General features: G+C 29.5%; 1 protein-coding gene and 1 long non-coding RNA gene across 5 annotated transcripts in view; both read right to left on the minus strand.

Annotated features, from left to right (window-relative positions):
- The window catches only part of LOC136983275 (uncharacterized), a 168946-nt gene that overhangs the window by 2788 nt on the left and 142382 nt on the right, over positions 1-23776 (minus strand). The gene's annotated exons all lie outside the window — the stretch shown is intronic.
- Upf3 (UPF3 regulator of nonsense mediated mRNA decay) lies at positions 641-23248 on the minus strand. 4 transcript variants are annotated; one of them, XM_067279980.1, is made up of 10 exons: positions 23026-23248; positions 22842-22948; positions 15042-15148; positions 11358-11456; positions 8425-8535; positions 8255-8325; positions 7964-8170; positions 7230-7480; positions 1276-1588; positions 641-1185 (listed from the first exon to the last, which is right to left on the minus strand). In XM_067279980.1, exons 1-10 carry the CDS (start codon positions 23125-23127, stop codon positions 877-879), a joined length of 1677 nt encoding a protein of 558 aa, XP_067136081.1. In that variant the 5' UTR covers positions 23128-23248; the 3' UTR covers positions 641-876. The 4 variants fall into 4 exon arrangements, with proteins under 4 accessions (XP_067136081.1, XP_067136080.1, XP_067136079.1 ...); XM_067279979.1 differs by having other exon boundaries at positions 7230-7483; XM_067279978.1 differs by having other exon boundaries at positions 7952-8170.

Here is a 23776-nt window from a genome sequence, read left to right on the forward strand (position 1 = left end):
CGACAATTTTGCTTTCGAGGAATGCCACATTTATTTCCATATTTTGTCACGTCAGAGTCAGCAGAGCTGGATTTTTCCCATTGACATTTTGAATTTTCCTATCCGTTAGTTGGCGTCGACCCGTGATCCGACGGGGCTGCAATTTGAAAAAAAATTGTAGACCTATAAATTGCACTTGTCTTAATTTCGAGAACAGAGTTAGATGAAATTCGAGACCAGATGTGGAAACTTTGGGGACAGGAGGCCCGAATTTCTGATGCAAACCGCAAGTCACGTTTTTTTTCTTCGATTCAAAACTTTCCCCCAAAAGCAGTTAATAGATGACTGGCACGACTCTATTGTTAAAGGAAAACTATGATGTACAAGGGCTAGCCACTACTAATTTGAAGTGGAGAACATATATTTTAAATTAAATGTTTTAAAAATATGATTACAAATCGCATTCCGGCATTGTGACCATGTCACAATAAATAATTGCTCCTTAATTTATAAGCTATTTACAGTTTGTGTTGTAAATTAGTCTCTTTTTTGACACATTCAGAATCAAAATCACCTAATTAAAAAAATATGTCAAGTACAGTAATAAATTTAATGTTTTAAAATATTCTGAATTTGATATTTATTTTGCAATTCAATAAAATAACTTATTTTCATTCATTTATTTAAAAAAAAACATTTAGAAAATCAATGGTTTTGTAATTTCACATTCAGCATGAAATACCTGTTTTTGGGTATCCGATAAGAATTGAAATTTGGCATCAAAAGTTTTTCGGGAGCTATCTGTTCGACACGGGCAGTAATACAATATCCCAAATATTTACAGCATGTTAAACAAGATATATAATTTAAAATTCCAAAATTCACTTTTGCAGAAATTCATGTTTCTTCGTCAGTCTTATCCAGTTCTGCCACATTTGAATTAACTTCTTTTCCCTTTTCTTTCTTTTTATTTATATCTTGTATTCCAGATGCAGTTACTTTATTCTCTGATGGCTGTGAACGGGTTCTGCTCCATTCGCTGCTGACTTTTTTTGTAGACGATATAATACTCTGACTACTCGGAGTTGGACTGGGGCTGGGAGTGGAAGAATTACTTGCAGATGTTGATACTTCCTTCTGTGACGTATTCCTCTGGGTATTCAAACGTCTCATCCCGGGACGGTAGATTTCGAGAGACGGACGATCCTGCAAATTCACATTAAAAAGTATTTTGTCAATTGATCTAATTAAATTTTGACCGACTTCATTAAATATCGAAAATAAAAATTATATTACCTTATTTCTGATACGTCTCTCTACTCGTGGATCCTTTGAATCATCTGTGGATCTTCTTGTGTCTTTGCTATCATTAAAATCATCATCGCCGACAGTACCTACATCGAAATCTCTAGAGTTTGTATAACTCTTTTTCTTTTCATTACTTTCAGATACATTATATCTATCTTCGTCAAAACTAGATCGTCTTTCACTCATTCTTTCCATTCTGTCTCTATTACTAAATTTTCCGTGATCTGACAAACCAATATGACTTAAATTGTTTTTTTCTTGTATATTTTCTGACTTGTGTCCAGATTCACTGGTGCAACTTCTAAAATAAATATGAAAAAAAAGAAAGATTATTTCTAATAAAATTAGCCTATCTAAACAATTTAAATGAGAAAATTAAATTTTTATAAAAAATTTCATTTAGCATTTTAACTTCACTAATACATCATCAACATTGTTGTCACATTATATAAAAAATTTTTTCACCAAATTTCGTATTAATTCAGAAGCTTTGTTTTAAAATATAAAATGATGATGCATTTCAGTTATAAATTACAGTGTTCATATAATTAGATAGTGATAATAATTAATTCAAATGATAATGAAGTAAATGTAAATTTTTATTGGCAAATAGAACACAATGTCTTAGTGATCAGAATATTTAAAATTTACAATGCACTAATAGTTATGATGTCTTGCTATCACATAGCATCTGGCTGTTGTCGTGGGATCTGAATTTGAATCCTATTCAAATTCAGATCTCACGACAAGCTCCAGTAATTTATTATTACTTAATATGAGTTCCGCATTTCTTGCCCGTGCTGAGTGTCCGATTGAGGGCCGACTCACATAATGGATGTAACTGTGAGTGGCAATTTAGTCTAAATGTGCTTGTTCCTTGTGTTAAGTATTCAGTTAATAATCAATCACTGATATATCTTAATTGAAGTTCAATTAATTTAATTTCAATAAATCTATTAGGACTTAAATTTTTTCTTGTAAACATTCTGAAATAGCAACTTGATATATTAAATGCAACTTATTTTAATATTAATTTTCATTAAATGTAAGTAATAAGCCTCATTTTTATATACTATATTACAAAATTTTAAACTTAATTTAAACTTGAAATGATTACTGTTGTTTATCAAACAAATTACAAATAACTACAGTCAATCCCCAACTTATAATGGCCAAAATGTTAAAAGGGAACCAACTGTAGGGAACTGAAAATAACTTGAATTATTTTTGAGTCTCAACAGTTGGTCTCATTTATCAGTACAGCAATTATTATTAAATGTAATTCTCTAACAGACAATAAGCATACTCTACATCAGTGTTTTTCAACCTTTATTTCATCACAGACCAATAATCTTATAATATAATCGAGATGGATTGATAATGATAATGATAATAATAAGTGCAGAGCCCAAATGGTTAGGGGTTGAAAGTTGAAATTTGGTACACAGTTAGGGTACATCACAAGAATGTACACTAAGAAGGGAGTTTTCAAAATTCCCCCCGCAGGGTTGGTTGGTTGGTAATAGTTTTTTGGCACAAAGGCAACACAGGCCAAGCTGCGCCACAACACATGGTATAAATAAATACATAAATAAATAACAATAATAAATAGAATAAAATAGAACAAAATAAAACAACAGAAAAAAACAAAAAACATAGAACCGATAACAAAAATAAATAACAATTAAAATGTATATAGTAACAAGGTGTAAATATAAAATAAACAAACAAACAACTAAATCTGTTTATAAATATTTGTAACTTTTAGAAAGTTCAGTAATTTATCAACATTTGGCCTCTGGCCCAAAATCTCTTTAAAACTTGCATTTCCAAAATGCTGCCTACGAATCCTTTCAGAGGCAGTGCAATTGCTCAGTATGTGCTTAACGCTTACAGTACAATTGCAATACTGACACACAGGCTGGTCATCACCCGTCAGAAGGTGTTGATGAGTCAGTCGAGTGTGTCCAATTCTCAAACGAGTAAGAATGACCTCGGATCTCCTGTCATACTGTTTGTTGTGTGTCCAATTTTCTATTATAGGTTTGATCTCGTAAAGTTTATTGTGGACTTGTTCGTTCCACACATTTTGCCATCTCTCTGCTAGTCGTTTTTTAACGACTAGCTTCAAGTCACCTCCTTCAATAAACATTGTATGCTGAGAAGGACTTGCTGACTTTGCAGCTGTGTCAGCTTCTTCATTTCCTCTTATACCAACATGGCCTGGGACCCAACAAAATTTTATAAAGAAATTCCTCGCAAAAAGATGGCAAATCAGCTTACGAATTTTAATCACTATGGAGTGAGAACTAGGTTCATACGAGATCAAAGCCTGGAGTGCACTAACTGAGTCAGTGTAAATCACGCAGCAACGATGACCTTTCCTAATTACATATTTTAGGGCTAGATAAATAGCCTGCAACTCTGCAGTAAAGATGGAAGAATTCAATGCAATTTGTTCTGCCATGATCTCATCCTGGCAGACGAAGGCTGAGCCAACGTAATCAACCGATTTCGATCCATCAGTATAAATAGGAATTAAATTCCTGTCGTGGTGTTGAATTTCTGCAAAGTGCTGCCTATAGATGTAGTCCGGGGTGGATTCTTTAGGAAACTGCTTTAAGCTAAAGTCAACATTAATCACAGGAGTTGACCAAGGTGATATATTATCGACCTCGGCCTGTGAAATGTTGCTTGTGTCCAAATCAATCGTGCTGCTTACATTCTCCATTCTAATGTCAAATGTAGGGACACAACTTGGGCGAGCTGTAAATAATCTTTTCAGCTGAGTATCTGATACTCTACAATAAACTGAAGGTTTAGCCAGAGATTTCTGTTTAATATAATAGAACAAAGACAACTGCTCTCTCCTGAGAGATAGTGGAGGTTCATAAGCATCTACGTACAAACTTTGGACAGGAGAAGTTCGAAACGCACCAGTGCACAGACGGAAAGGAACAGGATTAAGGCTTACTGTTCTATTCTTTTTTAGATGCCTTTTTTGTATTTATGTGGGAAATCAAACATATTTTTAGACCCTTCTAAAAATTCTCAATGATATTTAGTGTTCCATTGTATATAAAGTTGACACGGGGAGTGCATGTGCATAAGTTTGCTTTATTCAAACTCTTCATCTTAATATTCGATTTTATGTTCAAATTTATATTTATGAATGATTCTGGAAGATCCAGCTTATTTTTCGAATTTTAATAAACTTAAAGAAGAACCCAGAAAGAGTTACAAAAACGTTTATTATTCATCACTTAGTGATACTATGCACCGGTTAGTGGTTGCAGTGAGTCTTAATTATTGTTATCCCAGTGTGGTAAGCAGATATCTAAAAATTTTCTAATTAGTCTCAGAAGAGGGGAGACCTAATTCTTGCGCTTGGTGAAAATGGGTAAGATCGACTATAATCTAATAATTTTAATCTTTGCTATCTTTACTTTTTGTCCGAGCAACGCCGGGCTCGTCTGCTAGTTATATATAACTATAAATAATGCCTATCCGGTACGTTTATTCAAGTTTAACTATATCTGAGGTTTATGCCATTAATGCCCAAAATGCAAAAATAAAACTTTCTGCAGAATTGGTTGGTCTGGACCATTCTAATTACAGTTTTATAATAAGTTAAAATGAATTACTAATACATTTAGATAAAAATTAAGAACAAAAATAAATTCAATTTCATACAAAGGTTTCAATACTATCATAGTATGAATATCATCTTTCAACAATGTTATCTCCCTGTGCACTTCTCTGAATCTTTGTTTTAATAAAGTACTATAACTAATTAAATAAAATAGCAATTCAATAATTCTTAATTTATATAGTCAAACTTCCAAAGATTACCACTTTCAGAAAACCAACCCCATGTACTGTACCAGTTTTCTCCAGAACTGATTTTTTGACCCAAATGATGAACGTCCTTTGATTCTCTTTGAAAAGACTACTACTCTACTCAACCAATAACTAGTTACTTATGATACAATAATGTAAAACTATTTTTTAAACAGAATTTCCTCATCCAAAAAAAATTATCAACCAAAGGTAGACAGCAGGATGTCTGAGGCAAAGTTTACTAATAAATAAATTTTTATTATTTCTATCTCTGATGCTTGTATACTCTTAACCACCCCCTTCATCTCAGTAAAGGGGTGAACAGTGCCGGATTAATCCACTTTGGGGCTCTAGACATTTTCTTCTTATCAGGCTCCATCGCTCTCCCACAAGAAATAGAACATACAAAAAATATAAAACAATAAATAAAACAAAACTAAATAATGTGAAAAACTAAAACAACTCTTAAATTTTTATTAATAAAAGATATTTAATATACAACAATAAATTTTAAAAAATTGAAATTTATTTTATTAAATGTCTAACAAAAGTTGTTATACAATAACAATATTACCTTAAAATATTAATTATTTAATTTAACCTTTTTGGTTAATATTTAAATGATATAATATTTTACCCATGAGAGGTAAATTAAATAATGAAAAAGATAATTTAAATAAAAGCCAAGATAGTTTAAAAAAAAAGTAAGTATATAAATATGAATAAACTTTATTTGAAAATTCAGAAAAGTAAACTATCTTATTTACAAATCTTTTCAAAATAGACAGTTTGACCGGGCCCTAGACATTTGTCTCATTTGTTTGTGTGATGATCCGGTCCTGGGGATGAAAGAAACTGTAAATAAATTACAGTAATTAAGAAATTCCCTTAATTTTTTCAATCCCTGGATTTCATTTTATTCTATGTTTCTGTTAAACTGTAATGTTTAAAAGTGGTGTCAGTCCTGAGGAATTAATCATTGCAGTCTTCGCCGACGTGATGTCAACCCTCCGGTCCCATGGTGCCAAAGCATAGGGGGCGCTCTGGCATTGTACAAGAGTCTTGTTGACAAAGTTCATAAACAACAGTAAATAATAAAACACAAAACGTATAAAATAAGTGTAAGCACTTTTGATAAAACAACTTATTGTCATCAAGCAATGAAACAGAATACAGATTCAAAATTAAACATTTACAGTTAGGTTGAAAAAGATGGAGGAGATAATGTCCACAATAAAAAAAGTAAATTAAAAAAAAATATATCTGAAGAGAAGGGAATGTTTACTTTAATATTTTAACCAGAGAAACCCAATACTCTGGTACATTTAGAGTAGGTTAGTTGCATAGACTAGAAGTTATAATATGCATTATTTCCCATATGTAAATTAAAGTAAGGTCAGAATAAGTATGCAATAACCAAATATTCACCCAATCAAGATCAAATGCATTATAATAATACAGATTTAGCCAATTCCATTGTAAGTTTTGCTTGCAAGATATTACATGTATATCAGAGCATAAAAAAGAAACTGTAAGCAAAACTTGCAGTTTCTTTATGTTCTGATACACATATAGCAAGCATTCTAGATGTCACACCTATATAAGAGGTGAAACTGTAGCCTAATTATGTAGGGAAAGGGAAACTTAATAAACACCAGATTCTATACCATAGATATCTGGTCCCTATCATTAGAAATGAACCTTCATAAGAATGGTTAAGTCCAGATGTGTATTTTGTACCCAAACGCCCAAAGTAACGAAGATAATTTTAAAGAAATACTACCTATAAAATGAACTTAATGCTTAGCAAATTTTAGTAATGGCTTAACACTCATCATAGAAACCAAATATAGAGAATGTAGGATACTAGTGTTAAAAAAATGATAGAATATCCAATACTACTATGAGAATGTTCTTTAACTCAGCAGAGATTAAACTAGACAAGGATGGTAATTAATAAGCACTAGCTCAAGGAAGAGATAACAGCATTTTTTGGATGAAGGCTGAAATATAATCACATGCACACACATTTGAAATTTTTGTTCAAATTATTAATTACTGCAAATTAAATTCAATCCAATTATTAAGTTAATTGAACAAACCTGTAATCATCCTTATCTTTTCTCAATTTGTCACGAATACTTGAAGTACGTGGCCTTTCTCTTTCTCTAAGTCTCTGTCTTTCTCGCTCTCTTTCTCGTTGTCTTTCCCATTCTTTCCTTCCTCGCTCTCTGTCTCTGGAAGGTTTTGTCATAATTGAAGATGTAGAAGTATCTTTATGCTTTTGTGAAAGATGTCCGTATCCTTGTATATCTTTATCTCTCTCTCTTTCTCGTTCTGGATTTCTTAAAACCTGCTTCAATAAATACATGAAATTTAAATTTAAAAACTGATTGGAAAAGTGAAATTATTGTTTTACACAATAATTAATTATATTGTTATGAAAATATTCGTTTTATTATTAAAGAATTTACAGATAATTTAAGAAAACATTTTTTTAATGTTAGAAATAGGTTAAAAATAAACCCATTATGAAATAAAATTAAATAATAATGAAATCCATTAAATAATTTTATATTTTTTAATCTAATCTGATTCTTCAAAAGAGATTGTGGAATCTATATTTGCTACTGTTACATCCATACAGAATAGATGATAATAAAGCTAATAAACTTTAATCATTCACATCAAACTATTTAAATTTCTTTATTGAAATTTAAAAATTTTTTAAGCAATTATATAATTTCAGGAAATAAAATCTGTACCTCAAATGAATCAAAATTGCTTCAACTAATTTAAATATTAACAAAAATTAAATCACCACCTTTACAATTACAGTTTCAGAATCTTTTGTTTCATCTACTTTTGAAGATTTTTCAGGTTCTTTAAAAGTTTCTTTTTCTAAACAGCCCTCTTTTTTCTCCTTGCATTTGTCTTTTTCTTTGTCTTTTTCTGCTTTTCTTCTTCTTCTTTCTTCTTCTCTTAATCTTCTCTTTTCCATTTCTCTTCTTTTACGTTCTTCTCTTTTTTCTTCTCTTATTTTCTATTAATTATCAGAATTTTTACATTGATTATGTATGAAATGATTAAATTTAAAGTATATAAATGTAGATAAACATATTTCAACCTGTTGTTCCAGCTTTCTTTGTTTTAGATATTCAATAAGTGGAGTTGTAATTTTAGGTATACCATTGTTTGCTATTCAAATATAAAATATTTTTAAAAATACCATTAATTAAATGAAATAATAAACTTCTAATAATTAAATATTAATAATATATAATGACAAGCTGTTACCTTTTAATTCTCTTTCTCGTGATTCTATCATTTCAAGATAATTTTCTGCAGATGGAAGTATAACTTGTTCTGGATTCTGTACAGTCTCAAGAAATTTTATGTAATCAGGATCTGAAATTTTCAAAATTTAATCTCAAATTTATTTTATCATTAAAGAGTTTATAAATAATTTAAGCAAAACCTGTTTATTATTATAAATAGTTATTAAATAAATCAATTTTCAGCCGTGAGATTAGCTCGCACTTCCAATAAAAGGAAAGAAGAGTTGACATGAATCCCTAAATGTAGTGTTTAAGTCAGAAAAACATTGTCATTAGTTTTTTGTCGTCATTTGTGCATTTTTACTAATATTTAAATTTTATTTTATCTTTTTAAAAATCATTTACAACATACAGCATATATGGTGGTGCCCTGTACTTAAAATTTAATTCATTCCAGGAGGATGTTCGAACTCCAAATCGTTCAATGTCTGAATCAATTTTTTCTATTAGAAATATTGGAAAGCGAATTAATCCATTCCCAGACCCTAAACAATACCTATTTCAATAAACTTAAAACAGCAAATACTCAGAATTTAAGATAAAAATAGCACAATTAAATGCCCTGATAATAAATTAAAACACTAAAACAATAAATAAAATACATAAATGCAATATAATATAATAAAAATTGCATTAACTGGTCACACACCATCAACTTCTGCATCTTAAACATAGCCATCAGATCTACCATATGTGTACTACTTTTATGCTTCACCAGAACCTCCTGTTTCATCTCAATTGTCCATATTACAACCTTCCTCTTAGACTTTGTTGCCTATACACACTTCCTGATGCCATGGTTAATAAGTAAAAGACACATTGGTTGTATATTTTCAACAGCTGTCATTACTGAATATGTTATGTGATTTAATTATAACAGTTGTGAAATTTAGCATATTATTGCTAATTTAAATTTCTTTGTTTATGAGCACATTTTAAAGTTTTTACTTCACACTTTGGTTGAATAAAATCAACTTGAAATGTCTTCATATAAAAAGCATATCAGACATATGCTTTGAGTTTTGGAATGATGTAACACTGTGTACAGTAAAAAAAACAATTGTAATATGTAGGGGAAGATGCTCATAAACTTCAAACATGTCAAATGTAGTTTAAAAATTTATTCTATTAATAGATAGATCCAATAATAATTACAACCAATTCCCAAAGAATAGAAATAATAGTGTACTCTAATAGTAAACAGTATTGCATATTAGTACCCTCTTATAAAACAGTACAGTTAAAAGCTGAAAAAAGTTATAGACAGAATGCTGTTTATTAAAATAAATATGATATTTTAATTTAATATATTCTACAAATATGAGAGAGATATTTATTACTACTTTGAGAAGTAATTAAGTGAAATAAAATTAATCCTTAATGCATCACATATGATTCCATCCACCTTACATTATAAAATAGAAAAGAAATATAAAACGTAATTCTTAGTGATTCTTAACATTTTTAATAAATAATTGTTTTTATTAATGAATATAAAAATACATTAATTGATAAATTAAGACAAAAATTTAAATTCTGAATAACATTCAATAAATCCAATGCTAAAATTTTACATTATAGAAATGCTGTATTAATGCTTTTAATTATAATAATTAAAAGCATTAAAAACCATTAAAAAATCTCCATTGTCAAAGATGGAAAAACACATTTTGGAAATATTTCAAAAATTCTCTCTATTTTTACCAAGTGTATTTTTTGAAAATTCTGAACACTGATTCTACCAAAACTGTTTTGAAAAATTCAGTGATGGTTAAAATTTTAAATTTAAACACTATATAATTCTAAAATAATGTTCTCTTGGAAAAAATGAGTGATTTATTTTGTTAAAGGAAAAAAAAAAACAACTTTTTTCAAATTTTATTATATACAATAGTGCAGCCCACTGTTCATGAAGTATGTAGCCATCAGAACTTTGACTATGTAATTTTATTTTATTTTCTGCTCCGTGCCCTTATGCAACCAGAATTAAGCTGAAATTTGTGATAAAGAACATCCAAACTAAACTAAACCAGTAAAAAGATGAGAATAAACTATATATTACTATTGTATATCATTAGCATATATTATTTTACTACTGGCAGTTCTGGAGTATTATGTACTCATCAGACTTAAAGCCTAATGAATACACCATACTCCAGAACAAGCATCTACAAATTGTGTTACATCCTAATATAAATGTTGCTGTATTATATGATACTAGCATTTTTACCTGCTATCACACGACTATGCACAAATATTTGACTTAATAACTCATTCAGAAACAATCATCATATAAAACCTTTTATACATAACCAATAAAAACATTCCTGATATAATTGATAATTGGTTCTGATCAATCAATGAAGTAATTGAAAAGTTTTTGATATAAAAAAAATTTAGTTAAATAAATTTAAATATTTAAATGAGCGATTATTTATTGTAACATCATCACAATGTAGGGCTGCAATTTTTAATCATATTTTTAATAATTTTTTAATTTAAAATATATGCTATCCATCTCAAGTTAGTAGTGACTTGTCCCTGTACAGTACAGTACATCATACTTTTCCGTTAGCAATAGAGTAGTGCCAATCATCTATGTAACTCCTTCCAGGGGAAAATTTTTGAATTGAAATAACATGACTTCTGGTTTGTACCAGAAGTTTGTGTATAGTTAATCGGGGCCTCCTGCCCCTAATCTTTCCATATTTGGTCTCAGCTTTCATCTATCTAACTCCATTCTTGAGATTAAGATATGACAGACAGACGGTCAGATGTACAACAGTGGGAATTTATAGGTCTACAATTTTTCCAAATTGCAGCCCAATAATGAAAATATTTTTCTTTATAAATTACGTGAAAAATAAACAATCAAAAATTTTTGATACTTACCTTGATCAACTGTTCCACATTTTGCATCTCTCTTTTTATTTTTTCTTTTTGGAATCTTCTGAAATGGTGCAAATTCCACAACAGCTGGGAATTCATTTCCTGAGAAATTATATTATTTTTTAGAAGTAAATAACTTTTCATGAATAATAAATTTAAAGATTTTTTAATAAATATATTAAAATCTGATTATGGTATTTTACATTACAGAGAAAATCCTACAAATAAAACTATAAATTTTTTTTTTTACATTATTATTAATTACACGTTTTGCAATTAATACTAACAAATTTAAGTGTTAATTTACACTTCTAGTATTTTAGAATATTCTCTGTCTTTCTAATGATTCCAATTGTAAGCTATCTTGAAAAATAATAATTATATTTAAGAAATTTATTTTTGAAATATAATTTATATAATTAAGAAAGTTAAATTATACATGTGCTGAAAATATTCTATTTTTTTCTTAGAGTCAGCCATAACAATTGAAAAAAAAATGTTTGCATTCGGTAAATCTCAAATAAATTTTTTGCTAATTTTACAAGAAAAGAAATTTATATTCAGCTTTAGTCGTAGAATAAATAGATTTAAACAATTCAGACTTTATAAATCATGCCATAACATTCTTCAACATTAAACAAAACAAATATGAATAAAAGATACCAAGTTGTAACAACTGAAATTCTTTGAGAAATGATTTCACTTCAGATTCCAAATTCTTGAACGTTAGCTTTGTATATAAAAATAATTTGTAATAAAAGTTGCAATATAAAAACTGTTACATTTTGGCATAATTTTGTCATTATTTACATTTTCAGATGTTGACAGTACTTTTGACATCATCTGCATTTTCAAACCATTATAGGCCTATATAATCAAATTTTATGGGTAAAGATTTTGAATATGATATGTACATCTTTATAGAAATTATAAAGAGCTCTCAATTAGTCATTCATCTCATCTTCCCAAAATTATATGCTGAAATCTGTTGACACTTTATGATTTTGTTTAGTGGCTTATCAAATCCAAAAGCAAATAATTTATATCCACTCAATGTCTCTCAACCTTTTCCTTGAAGAATACAACAATTCCAATAACAGGGCTTCCACTATAAAATCATCTGAGATTTCCAGGTTTCTCCATACAAAGAGAAATCCCCAAGAATGCCAGATTTGCCAAGTCTAACAAACAAGCATGCCCTTTGATAACTCTAGTTCTATTTTATATAAAATGTGAATTTTGTTTATAAAACATGCATTATAATCAGTAACTGAAAAAATAATAAAAAGACATTATGACTATTTATTTGCACTGTGATTCAAAAAATTAAATTTATAATACATTTTTTAAAAATTCTATCAATTTCCATTATCTTTGTTACCTCAAAAACTGCTTTATTGGAGAAATCAACAAAATAAAAGCATTGTGGGAACTATAAAGATTGCCAGAAGTAAGAAAGGAGAAAAATCAAATGATAGAAAGTTGAGTAGATTTATAATATAACTATAATTTTTAAGAAAAGGAGAACAGTCTGGAAGGTGGTGTTTCATTGAAGATCAGAGCAAGGTTCCCTCTAAGCTGCACATCCACACACTGCTCAAATTGTTGCCGCACACGAGAATTTGTGTGCCAAGCAGGCAAGCATGCACACTGATCTGAATTGTTGTTTACTGATTTCTCACTCTGTCTGCGACATGATTATTGCTATGTATATTTTGATTAAATACATTAAATCATTGACAAAAAAATAATATTTTGTATGGAAGTATGTTTTAAAATGAATTTTAATCTTTATAATTAATTATTTTAATTTTTAAAGGCAAAAAATGAGTTTGTCTATGTATCTGCTCAGAAAAATTTTTTTGCTCAGAGAAGTACACGTTCCACTCATCTACAAAAAAAATTAGAATGTCGGATGTTTGAAATCAACAAAATTTAAAATTTCTATGTTTGAATTCCTTTGATGATGAGCATAAGAAGTTTAAAAATATTTTGGTAAATATCAGACTGGTACATTTTCTAAGTTTAAATTCTTGTTCACAACTTAAAAATATAAAAGAAACTAAATCTTCTCTAGTTCCATTGTGTCTAATCTTCAGAAACAAAGCAGTCTTACTTTCCTGAGATGACCTTTTATTAGTGGCCTATGCTTCTGCAATGTTATGTAAAACAGTTCAAATGTACAATGATGATGAGCCAATAATTAAAAAACTACACATAATTTCAATTACAGTTAAATTCTTTCATTTAGTTGCTTTATGATTTCTTTCATAAATTGATAATTATGAAGAGACCAGTAGAAAGACCCGATGCAGGCATCAGGGTATGTGCACAGACCCTGGTAATTCTATGCTTTGCTGGCGCTCGATATGCTGAATTCAGAATCAAACAATTCAATCTAATATTTTTCATCTTGTATCATGATACAAACATGCATTATTGTATACGAGAAAAAGGAATGCATGACACCTCATAAAATCATATGACAGCCAATGTGTCAAATGTGCACATTATTTTTCTTATTTTTTTGTTCTATATAAAGAAAAATTTTTTAAGTGACTTTATCTTTTGAGTATTGTTTTGATATCTACAGTTTTTAATCACATAATTCAAATTTAATATTTTCTTTTTCCTCTTATTATTAGTTAACTCTGCAAAAAGTGTTAAATCTTGTTCAAAATAAAATTCAATAAAATTACAGTAGAAGTTTGCTACTTACATGATTATCTTTTAAATTTCATAATATTAATAAAATAATCATATTTGAATTTATCACTTTCATAACTTGGTTGTTAATCTATACACTATGCAATATAACTTTGAGAAAGTGTGCTAAAATAATAATTTAACTGCAGTTGGTGGAATTCCTTTTCTTCCAGATGATTCTAAATTATTTAAATTATAATTATTAATTTAGATAAGAGATGACACCAAACGTCTACCTCTAGTAGCAAATTACTTAGTATTAATTATTAAAAATAGCAGATTTATAGCCAGAGTATTTAAGAGAATCATTTGGCTTTGTATCTATATATTATCAGGCTTCAGGTTGTTTGATATACAAAATATATTTATGCTAACAGAAAGTAGAACAAAGTAGGAAATGTAGGACAAGTGGGTGGGAGTCCTGTATCTATTTTCAACAAATATTTATCTGCAAAAATGATTATTCAATGATTCTTATAGAAACAAAGTACTCCTTGGGCAATGGGGATAAAAATATGACAAAATGAGATAACAATAGTTCTACACTGAATTTTATTCTTTATCAATTCAATATTTCTGTTACTGTTGGATATTATTCATTGCATAATATTTCTGAAATAGCAGACAGTATTACAGACAAATCAAAATTGTCTAGGTCTATTATAATATCTGCTTTTTTCTTAGTGTTATGAATGTAACAAGCCAAGAAGTACAGAATGGCCATTTGTCAATGACCACTTTTCTCAGATATGTGTAAACATTAAATAGGATTTTTTGAGTATTAAAAGATGAACTACATTTTAAATCATTTGTGCTTCAAATGATAACATTATAAAGACTTCAAGACAAAATGCATAATAATTAAATACATAAGTAATAAACTTTTCAATGTAGCCTGAAAACTTTTTAAGTTATGTGACACACTAAAAGTTGTTAAAACATTGAACTGATATTAATCATTTAAAAAAAAAATAAAATTACCTTTATTATCAAGAAACATGTAACCATCAAATTTATCTTTGAAAATAAATATATCATTGGGATTTAAAAAGTTGATATAACCTCGTGAAAAAGCATGTTGGCCAAGGCTGAAAGAAATAGTATTAAAATTTATAGTAGATATAATTTATTTTCCACACTAAAAAACTAATTTTAGTGAAAATAAAATATTCATATTTTATTTTAATATATCTGAAAAAATTAATATTTTGTTTTCATTAAATTCAATCATTTTATTTTATTTTATATAGTTTTTATATTAAAGAATAAATCTAATTTCTCTAAAATGAGTCTACATATAAACTTATTATATAGTAAAGAAATAGCCTAAAAATTAATATTTGTAAAATATTCAATATACTTTATTATATACTTTAATATAATGGCAAAAGTAAGCTATAAATTATAGTTATAATATTAATTTTTATTTTATTTATTTTCTTATTCAAATAGTGAAATGTTTTTTGAATTAGAAAATTTATCATCATCATATAAATATTTAAAGTAGAAATACTTAGTTTTGCTAAAATGCTGTAACAAAATTACAGCAAAAAATTTAACATGATGATACTTAAAACTTATTATGCAGAGCCTCAAGTTTTCATGTTGAGTTTAGTAATTATTTACTTTAACAGGATAGCTTTTTATAGTCATTATCAAAAGAAATGTGCATAATAATAACACAAAATAATTCATTTGCATTGTCAATGCAAGTAAACAGCAGTTAATAGAAAAAATTAATATTTATTAGTATGTGAAGAATACATATAATAAGTATCAAATAGGAGTAATGTATGTTTTTTAATAACTTCATTACAATGCAATTACTTTATGAAATAATTCCATTTTTTAAAATAAACAGATGACAATGATTAAATTTCTAATTGGGAAAAAAAAACTGTGACTCAAAAATTATAAATTATAACATTGTAACTGTCATTTTTAACTTATTTACAGAACACTTAAATTGATTATAACTTTAATCATATGAAATATATTTATGTATTTTTTTTAACTGTATAAACAAATTACAAATTATTATTAGTTTTTGCCATTTAATTCTTTCAATTCTGTAGTATTTTTGGTAGTTTTCGGTTAACCAGATGCCAACTGATATGTACGACAAAGGATAAGATTCAAGCTCTGAGTGAGGAGTTTCACACCACCCAAAATTGTTGACCCTTTGTATGATATTCATCTCAGAAGGTCAGTTTTTAACATGTATCAGTCTACTGCCTATTCTACATGCTTGGCATGCACCCACACACCTGGGTACTTGCTATCGTCACATCTCAGCAACCAGATGAAGGCAAGCCCCACACCCCCCTAAAACTATATAACATGAAGTACTCCATGAACAGTTGAGCTATTCAAAGCTGGCACAGTCACATGGGCTAAATTGTTAAACGCGATAGTCTTTTGCAATAGTCTTCTAACATCGCGTTAACTGAAAAGTACCATATTTTTAAATAATTGATAAATTTCAATATAAAATAAAATATTTATATTCTTAGAGCTAATATTTTATTTTAATTCTCAAATGTTTTTAACCATTCAGTTATCTTCAGGACAGCAACATTAGAAATAGAAATTTATACAGTGGTCCCTCATACTTCAAATTTAATTCATTCCAGGAGACCATTTGAACTCTGAACCATTTGAAGTCCAAAAGCAATGGTTCCCATTAGATGGAAAGTGAATTAACTGATTCCCAGAACCTAAGCAATATCCATTTCAACAAACTTAAACAGCAAATATACATAATTTAAGGTAAAAATAACATAATTAAATGCCCTAAATAATAAATTAAAACATGAAAACAATAAATAAAATATGTAAATACTATATAATAAAATGACAATTGCATCTACCTTAGCTCACTAAAGTACAGTAAAAACAATTTTTGCAGGCTTTCTCACAAATAATCCTCTGGAAATTTTAATCAAATGTATTTGTAAATTTTTTCATCCACATGGCCCTTGTAGGTCATTTTACTGGCCTATGTGAAAAGACATCTTTTAGATTCCTGAGCATCATATTTTAGCTGTAATGCCATTTCCTAGAGGTAATTCCTCTGGCTGACAGTACAGCTACCCAAAATTGGTACTTTCAAATGTTGGTAAAATAATCTAGTCATTTTTACTTGCTTCAAAACCAAAAGTTTCTGATTTTGCACAGGCTTGGAATCCCATATGGTACAGATATCCTTTTGTACCAGTCTTTTTTGTTATGCTTTGCAAGTTTGTGTGTCTACATTAAAAAAAAAACCTGTGGTGGACTTGCCTGGCTATCAGGTATGGCCTCTTGGCAATGGGGCACCAGTTCAAAGAATTGATAGGGTTTTGCCACCATAAACTAACGCAAGTACTCTGTAGCCTCTTGGCATAGTTTTAAGAACTACTGAATTGATTCTAGTCATGCCCACCAGTGGCTGAGTGGATAAAACCACTGAACAGTGGTAGTTGGTTGTGGGTTTGTGCCTTGCCAAAGGAATGACCATGTGGAGTTTTCTGGGTTTTCTTCAAATCAGCAACACCTAAATAGAAGCCAGTTCTCACAAAAGATCTCCCAGGAGGCATTCCCCCAGCAGATTGCCCATGTGTCACATTGCCTTAATTGAATAAAACCAAAAATTCTAGTTGCAAATTCTACATGTATTCCCTTATCATAGGATTAAGCATTAAAAAAGCTTATTCTTTACGGGTTTGTTTTGTTTCTATTAGCCTAAAATGAAACAAAACAAGACTGCTCAAGAAATCAAACTGTTTTTGGAAAATAATCAAAATCCTTGCAAACTTGTTACGTAATATTTGGGTGAGCATAGTTCAGCAAACATGCACATTTAAGGTATTTTAATTTAGTTATATAATGACAACCAGCTAATGAGCTAATAGGCTAACTTGCATTCCATAGTCTTGTATAGTTCTAAAGTTATTACTTATCAAAGTGTGGCTTTTGTGTTGTACAATCAAGACAACACTATGTTTAATGCCACATTTTTGCCTTAGCAGAGTCAGGCAGAAAAATAAAACCATACATTTTAATAAAAGGAAAGATGCTCTTTCTAATGCATCATAAAAAAAAATTAATATACCCCACATAGTGATATTTGTCTCTGAATATTGGATCTCAAAATTTTTTTTGCATTTTTCAGTGAGCATATTTCTAAAATTATGGCAGCTATAAGCTTGAAATTTTGTTATGAATAATTACCTTCTTATACAGTTTTAAAATCCAAAGTTTAGCAGTAAAAGAATATTTTCTTTCCAAGTTACAGACAATTGAAATGTGGCTTCTGTTTCACAAGAATGAATTTTTTTCAAACATTGGTGAAGATTTGTGAATAGAGTAAATTTTGCTACACACTTCTGTTAGCATATCTGAATTGTCCACTTTAAACTGTCTTAGCCTACTAAGTTTCCGCTGTAATTGCTCTTAGTCAAGGAATCGTTGGACAACATTGGCTGTTTAATCACTGAACACAGAGAGGTGGCCTTAAGGCAGTGACGGCAAACCTTTTGAGCTCGGCATGTCAAAATTTTGAAAAATCCTAACCTAACTCTGGTGCCGTGTCACCTAAAAATATTCATAATTTTTTGATATTTGCAACCATAGTAAAAAAAAGATTTATGTTTTTGATATTTATTTTATATATTTAAATGCAATTTAACAAAGAAAAATCAACTAAATAATATGTATAAAATAAACAAAAACAAAAAACAATACACACTTAGGAAAAAATAATATGATAAATATTATGATAAATAAATATGAAAAAATAATATGATAAATAAATGGTACAAAAACTAGAATTTGTAGAAAAAATAGAAATTAGTGACTTTTTTGGTTCTGAAGTTTGTCTGGTAATTCTTTGATTGAAGGTTTATATTTGGTGCACTTCAAGGCTAAGCAAGCACCACTAACTTCATTGTTAGCTGGTTTCTTTTGTTCATTTTAATATTATTTAATGCTGAGAACAAAGTCTCACAAAAATATGTTGATGAAAAATGGTTAGCAAAGCCATCACTAAAAGTGTCGGGTATTCTGTTCCATGCACTCAAAATTTCTTGTTCGTAGTTGCACTCTTCTTCATTATTCAAACAATTTCGTTCCAGATTTTCAAGTTTCGATCTTAAGTCAAGAAACACAAGTCCAAATGCTATCTTGAAAATCTGCAAGTTGCATCTCTAAATTGTCAATTTGCATCCATTGTAAATCTTTTAATTCCAAAGAACAGTAAACAACTACATCTGGATACTTAATTATATTAATGGTCTGTTCTAGGCTCTTAAATTGGTAGAATCTTTCGCTGAACTCTTCAATCAACAAGTTTACTATATTCTGGTACATAAGTATGGACTCCATTACACTCATTTTATTTGGCCTTTTCAAAATACTTTTTTATTCGAGGAAAATACTTATAAGTTTTAGTTTCAATATCACGCCTAAAAATTTTAAGTTTTTTTTCAAAAGATTTGATGCATCTAAACATAACATCAATACTTTTGCCAAAACCTTGTAATTTTAAGTTAAGTTCATTCATATGAACGGAGAGATCTGTAAAAAACATTAAATTGCTGACCCACTTACGATCATTGAGCTGAGGAAAGTCTTCCAGATCCTTATTCTCAATAAATACTTTAATTTCTTCAAAGCATTCCACAAATCGCTCAAGTACTTTACCTTGACTCAGCCATCTCACATTATGAAACATCAGTAGTCCACTGTAGGATGAATCGACTTCCTGTAAAAGTGCAGAAAATTCTCGCTTGTGAAGGGGTCTAGCAGCTATAAAATTCACAATTTTTATTACAACTGACATTAAATCATTCAATTCTGAAAATCCCGATTTGCCACACAACACCTCCTGATGGATAAAGCAATGAAAAGATATAAGTGGATGTCTAATAGCTTCCATAAACAATTTCACAAATCCTACATTTTTTCCCACCATATTTGCTGCCCCATCTGTCATAACTGACACAATTTTAGAAATATCAATATTTAAGTCATTAAATGTTTTTATAACAACCTTACATATTTCGTTTCCCGATGTACTTATTGGCACTGATTCTAACTTTATCAACTCTTCTCTCATTGTGAGACCATCAGAATATCTAGCAATAATAGCCAACCAAGCATTTGATATGACATCAGTAGTTTCACCAAGAGAAATCGAAAAATATTTACAACTATTTATGTCTTTTTTTAATTGATGATGTACGTTTTTGTTAAGATCCATTATTTGGTCTTTGATAGTATTTCTACTTAATGATAACTCAGAAATTTCTTTTAATAATATCATCTTTATTTTTCATATTGTGAAATAGAGCTGGTGCAGATCTTTAAAATGTTTCTTTAATAAATTCTCCATCACTGAGGGCTTTTCCATGCTGAGCTATGGAGTGAGCAATTCAGCAACTTGCTGATGTTAAATTTGTAGAGCATTTTACAAATTTAGTAATGGAATTTAATTGACTTCTATAGAGGTGTAGCTGCCTAGAAATGTATTCCTTCCTTTCATTGATACTTCTTTTCAAGAGCTGACTATGATTTTTGTTTCAAAATGTCTCTTTACATTCCACATTCTGCTTACTACCGTTTCATTACACAGTATGCACAACAATCTATTGTTTCTGTCGATAATTCCATACAGCTCAGTCCATATTTCTTGAAAGGGCCGGCTACTGCTACTTCCATTTCCTTTATCATTCAATCTTGCTTTTTTATTTTCTTGATTCTCCATTACAAGACTGCAAAAATAAATAAATATAAATCACGACGTTTTTTATAAAAGGTTGATAGGTTTCTTACCTATTAACTTTTTGCAGTCTTGTTGCACTGACTCCTGATACAAAGTAATTTAAAGATGTTTGTAGAACCAACAACTATGTATTTTATGTGACATGCAAAATGGCTCAATGACCACTGTTGCACTGTATATCTGGCATGGACATATAGCAGATGTGGTGTGGACAGATGGCGGTAATGTGGCGGAGATATGGCGCCGACCTGACCTGCTAAAATTAATAGAAGTGGCAGCAACGTGGCAAAAATACATCTGCATCCAATGATTATAAAATTTTATCTGATTCTGACTAAGATATTTTAGCTCGTATTCATTTAAATAATAATCAAGAAAAAAGTTTTAAGTTTATAGTTGAAAAAGAGAGAATAATATGACAAATATTTGAATTATTCAATTTTTCATCTCTGTTGATGTGTGTCATCCAAAATGAGCTTGTGTGTTACCTCTGACACGCGTGTAATAGGTTTGCCATCACAGCCTTAAGGTACTTTCCCATTTTGACTTATATCTCAGGAACATACAACATATGGGGCTAATATTTTACATGGCTTAATTTAAGATCTTGGGCTACCTTTGTGCCAAATTTAATTGAAATCTGAGGGGGTCAAGCTAAAGATCTTGATCACTTTACACAGAATGACCCAGAAAGGAAAATACTATTTTATAAGTACAGTAAAAAAAAATGTATCACTAAACAGAAATTTATCACAATAGAGGATATCATTCAAACAGGAGAAAATATTACATTAAGCTAATATGAACTGCACAGATAACTATATTTCTTGTTACTAAAAAGGGATTTATTGTTACATTAATAATTGCTGTACAAAGATTTGCCTGTGTAAAGCATATTGTATTGGTATGGCAAGCCCAAATAGGTATTTGTAAAACAAAAATAAGCAGTATAATATTATGTTGTGTGCCATATGAATTATAGAAATAAAGACTAAATTAAAGATTAAGTTTTAAAAAATGTTAAAGTATGAAGCATAGATCTAAGCAGACAATCATTTATCCTTAGAATTATATATTATTTTAATATCAATTATGGGTATTTAGCTAGCAGATAATACAAAATGTATAATAATAAATATCTGTGTTAATACTACTATTAGGCCTATTAATGTTTGAAAAATTTTTAAGTAAAAATCTCTTTAAAAAATAAAAAAGCATGACTGGCACGACTCTATTGCTAACGGAAAAGTATGATGTACATTATATGTACGGTACATAAATTTAAACATTCTACATCACATTACAATATTTGATTTTGTATTTATCCCAATGATGGCGGCAAGATTCTAGGTCCGAATGAGGAGGTTGGGGCTTTAACAGAGCTGTAGAGCATACTGATAGGAACAAAAAAAGTCTAACAAACATATTAATATATAACCCCATATCTCTTTGTATCTTAGAAAAAGCACAATGCCGACCGATCTCACAATCCACCCATAAAATTAATTAAATTATTAGAAAAGATAGATTTAATAAATATTTAAATGTAGTTCAGAATTTTTGTCAATAATATAACATTTAGTAGGCTATACATAAATTAAATATTTCTATATACAAATAGTTTTACGAATGTTCAAACAAAACATTCTTTTCATTCACAAGAACGAGTTGTTAATCTTCAAAGTACTCGGAACAACTTTTAATCTTTTTGTAATTATTACTCCATTAAAAGCCATATTTTTTTTCTCCGACTATAAACTACACCCATCGTCGAGATTTCGGAAGTGCCGCCACACGGTTACTTAACTACACATTTACCTATCTAAAATATTAAATAATTAAGTTTATATGCAATCATTACTGATGAGCACTTGGTGCATCATGACTATATGACAGGACTTGTGTTTGGAAAGCAAAATCCATATTATTTGCCAGCATGAGTGAAGATAGGAATGATGCTATTCATGCTAAAATTATATTCAACCCTGATCTAGCCTATGTACATTTAATTGACCAACCTCATATCTGCCTTAACAAACTGTAAATAATCATTCTCAGGAATTGGAGAAATTTGATCCATAAATTGTTCTTCTGTCATTGTAGGAGGAAGTCTGCGAATAACAACCTGAAATATGGCAAATTCAATTAGCGTAACGCATAGAAACCACTAAAATATTCGTTTATATTAAAAATTGGCTTCACTTTTGTTTGGTAAACTTTCTCCTTCCTCATCTTTAATTTTCCATTATCCAGTTTATCTTCAGTACAATCCTCTTTGGATTTGTTTATTATATCCGAAGACATAATTAAAACAGAAGAATTTTCATATAAATTTTTAAAAATATTTGATAAATTGTTAAATTCTAAAATAAATCTTTTAAGAAAATATCGAAGTTTGTTGTTATCGTTCCAGTGTTTGATACATATTAAGTGCCATCTGGTGTGAAAATAACAACGAACATTCAAAAATGTTAATGAAATCATAAAATTGAATATTATTTTAAAGTTTTAAAAAATATTATTCTATAAAAATTAAAAATATAACTATATATAAAAAAATTTAAAATTCATTTATATATTTTGTTTAGTTTAATTCTAAATTTTATGAGTCCCTTTAATATCGGGGTGGAGGCAGGATACCCGAGAGGTTAAGATGTCGGCCACCTCGGGAGATTCGAGAACGAATCTGGACAGGTCGAAAAATTCAAGGAATATTTCGGGAGTAGTCCGTCCCGGATACGTCGGGTCCATTCCTCTCTACTTCGGATGGCCGAGCGGTCAAGGTGGCAGCCCACCGCTTTTGGGATCCGGGATCGAATCCGGACGGGTCGAAAAATCCCCAGGAATTTTTCGGGGGTGGCCTGACCAGATATGACGGTCCCCGTCCTTCACTTCCCGGCTGCCCCGTTGTGGGCCTGGCCGAACCCATAATGGGTTTGCTTAAAAAAGCCCT

The sequence above is a fragment of the Centruroides vittatus genome, unplaced genomic scaffold (genome assembly GCF_030686945.1).
Source record: "Centruroides vittatus isolate TY-2023 unplaced genomic scaffold, ASM3068694v2 contig_879, whole genome shotgun sequence".
NCBI classification, from domain to species: domain Eukaryota; kingdom Metazoa; phylum Arthropoda; class Arachnida; order Scorpiones; family Buthidae; genus Centruroides; species Centruroides vittatus.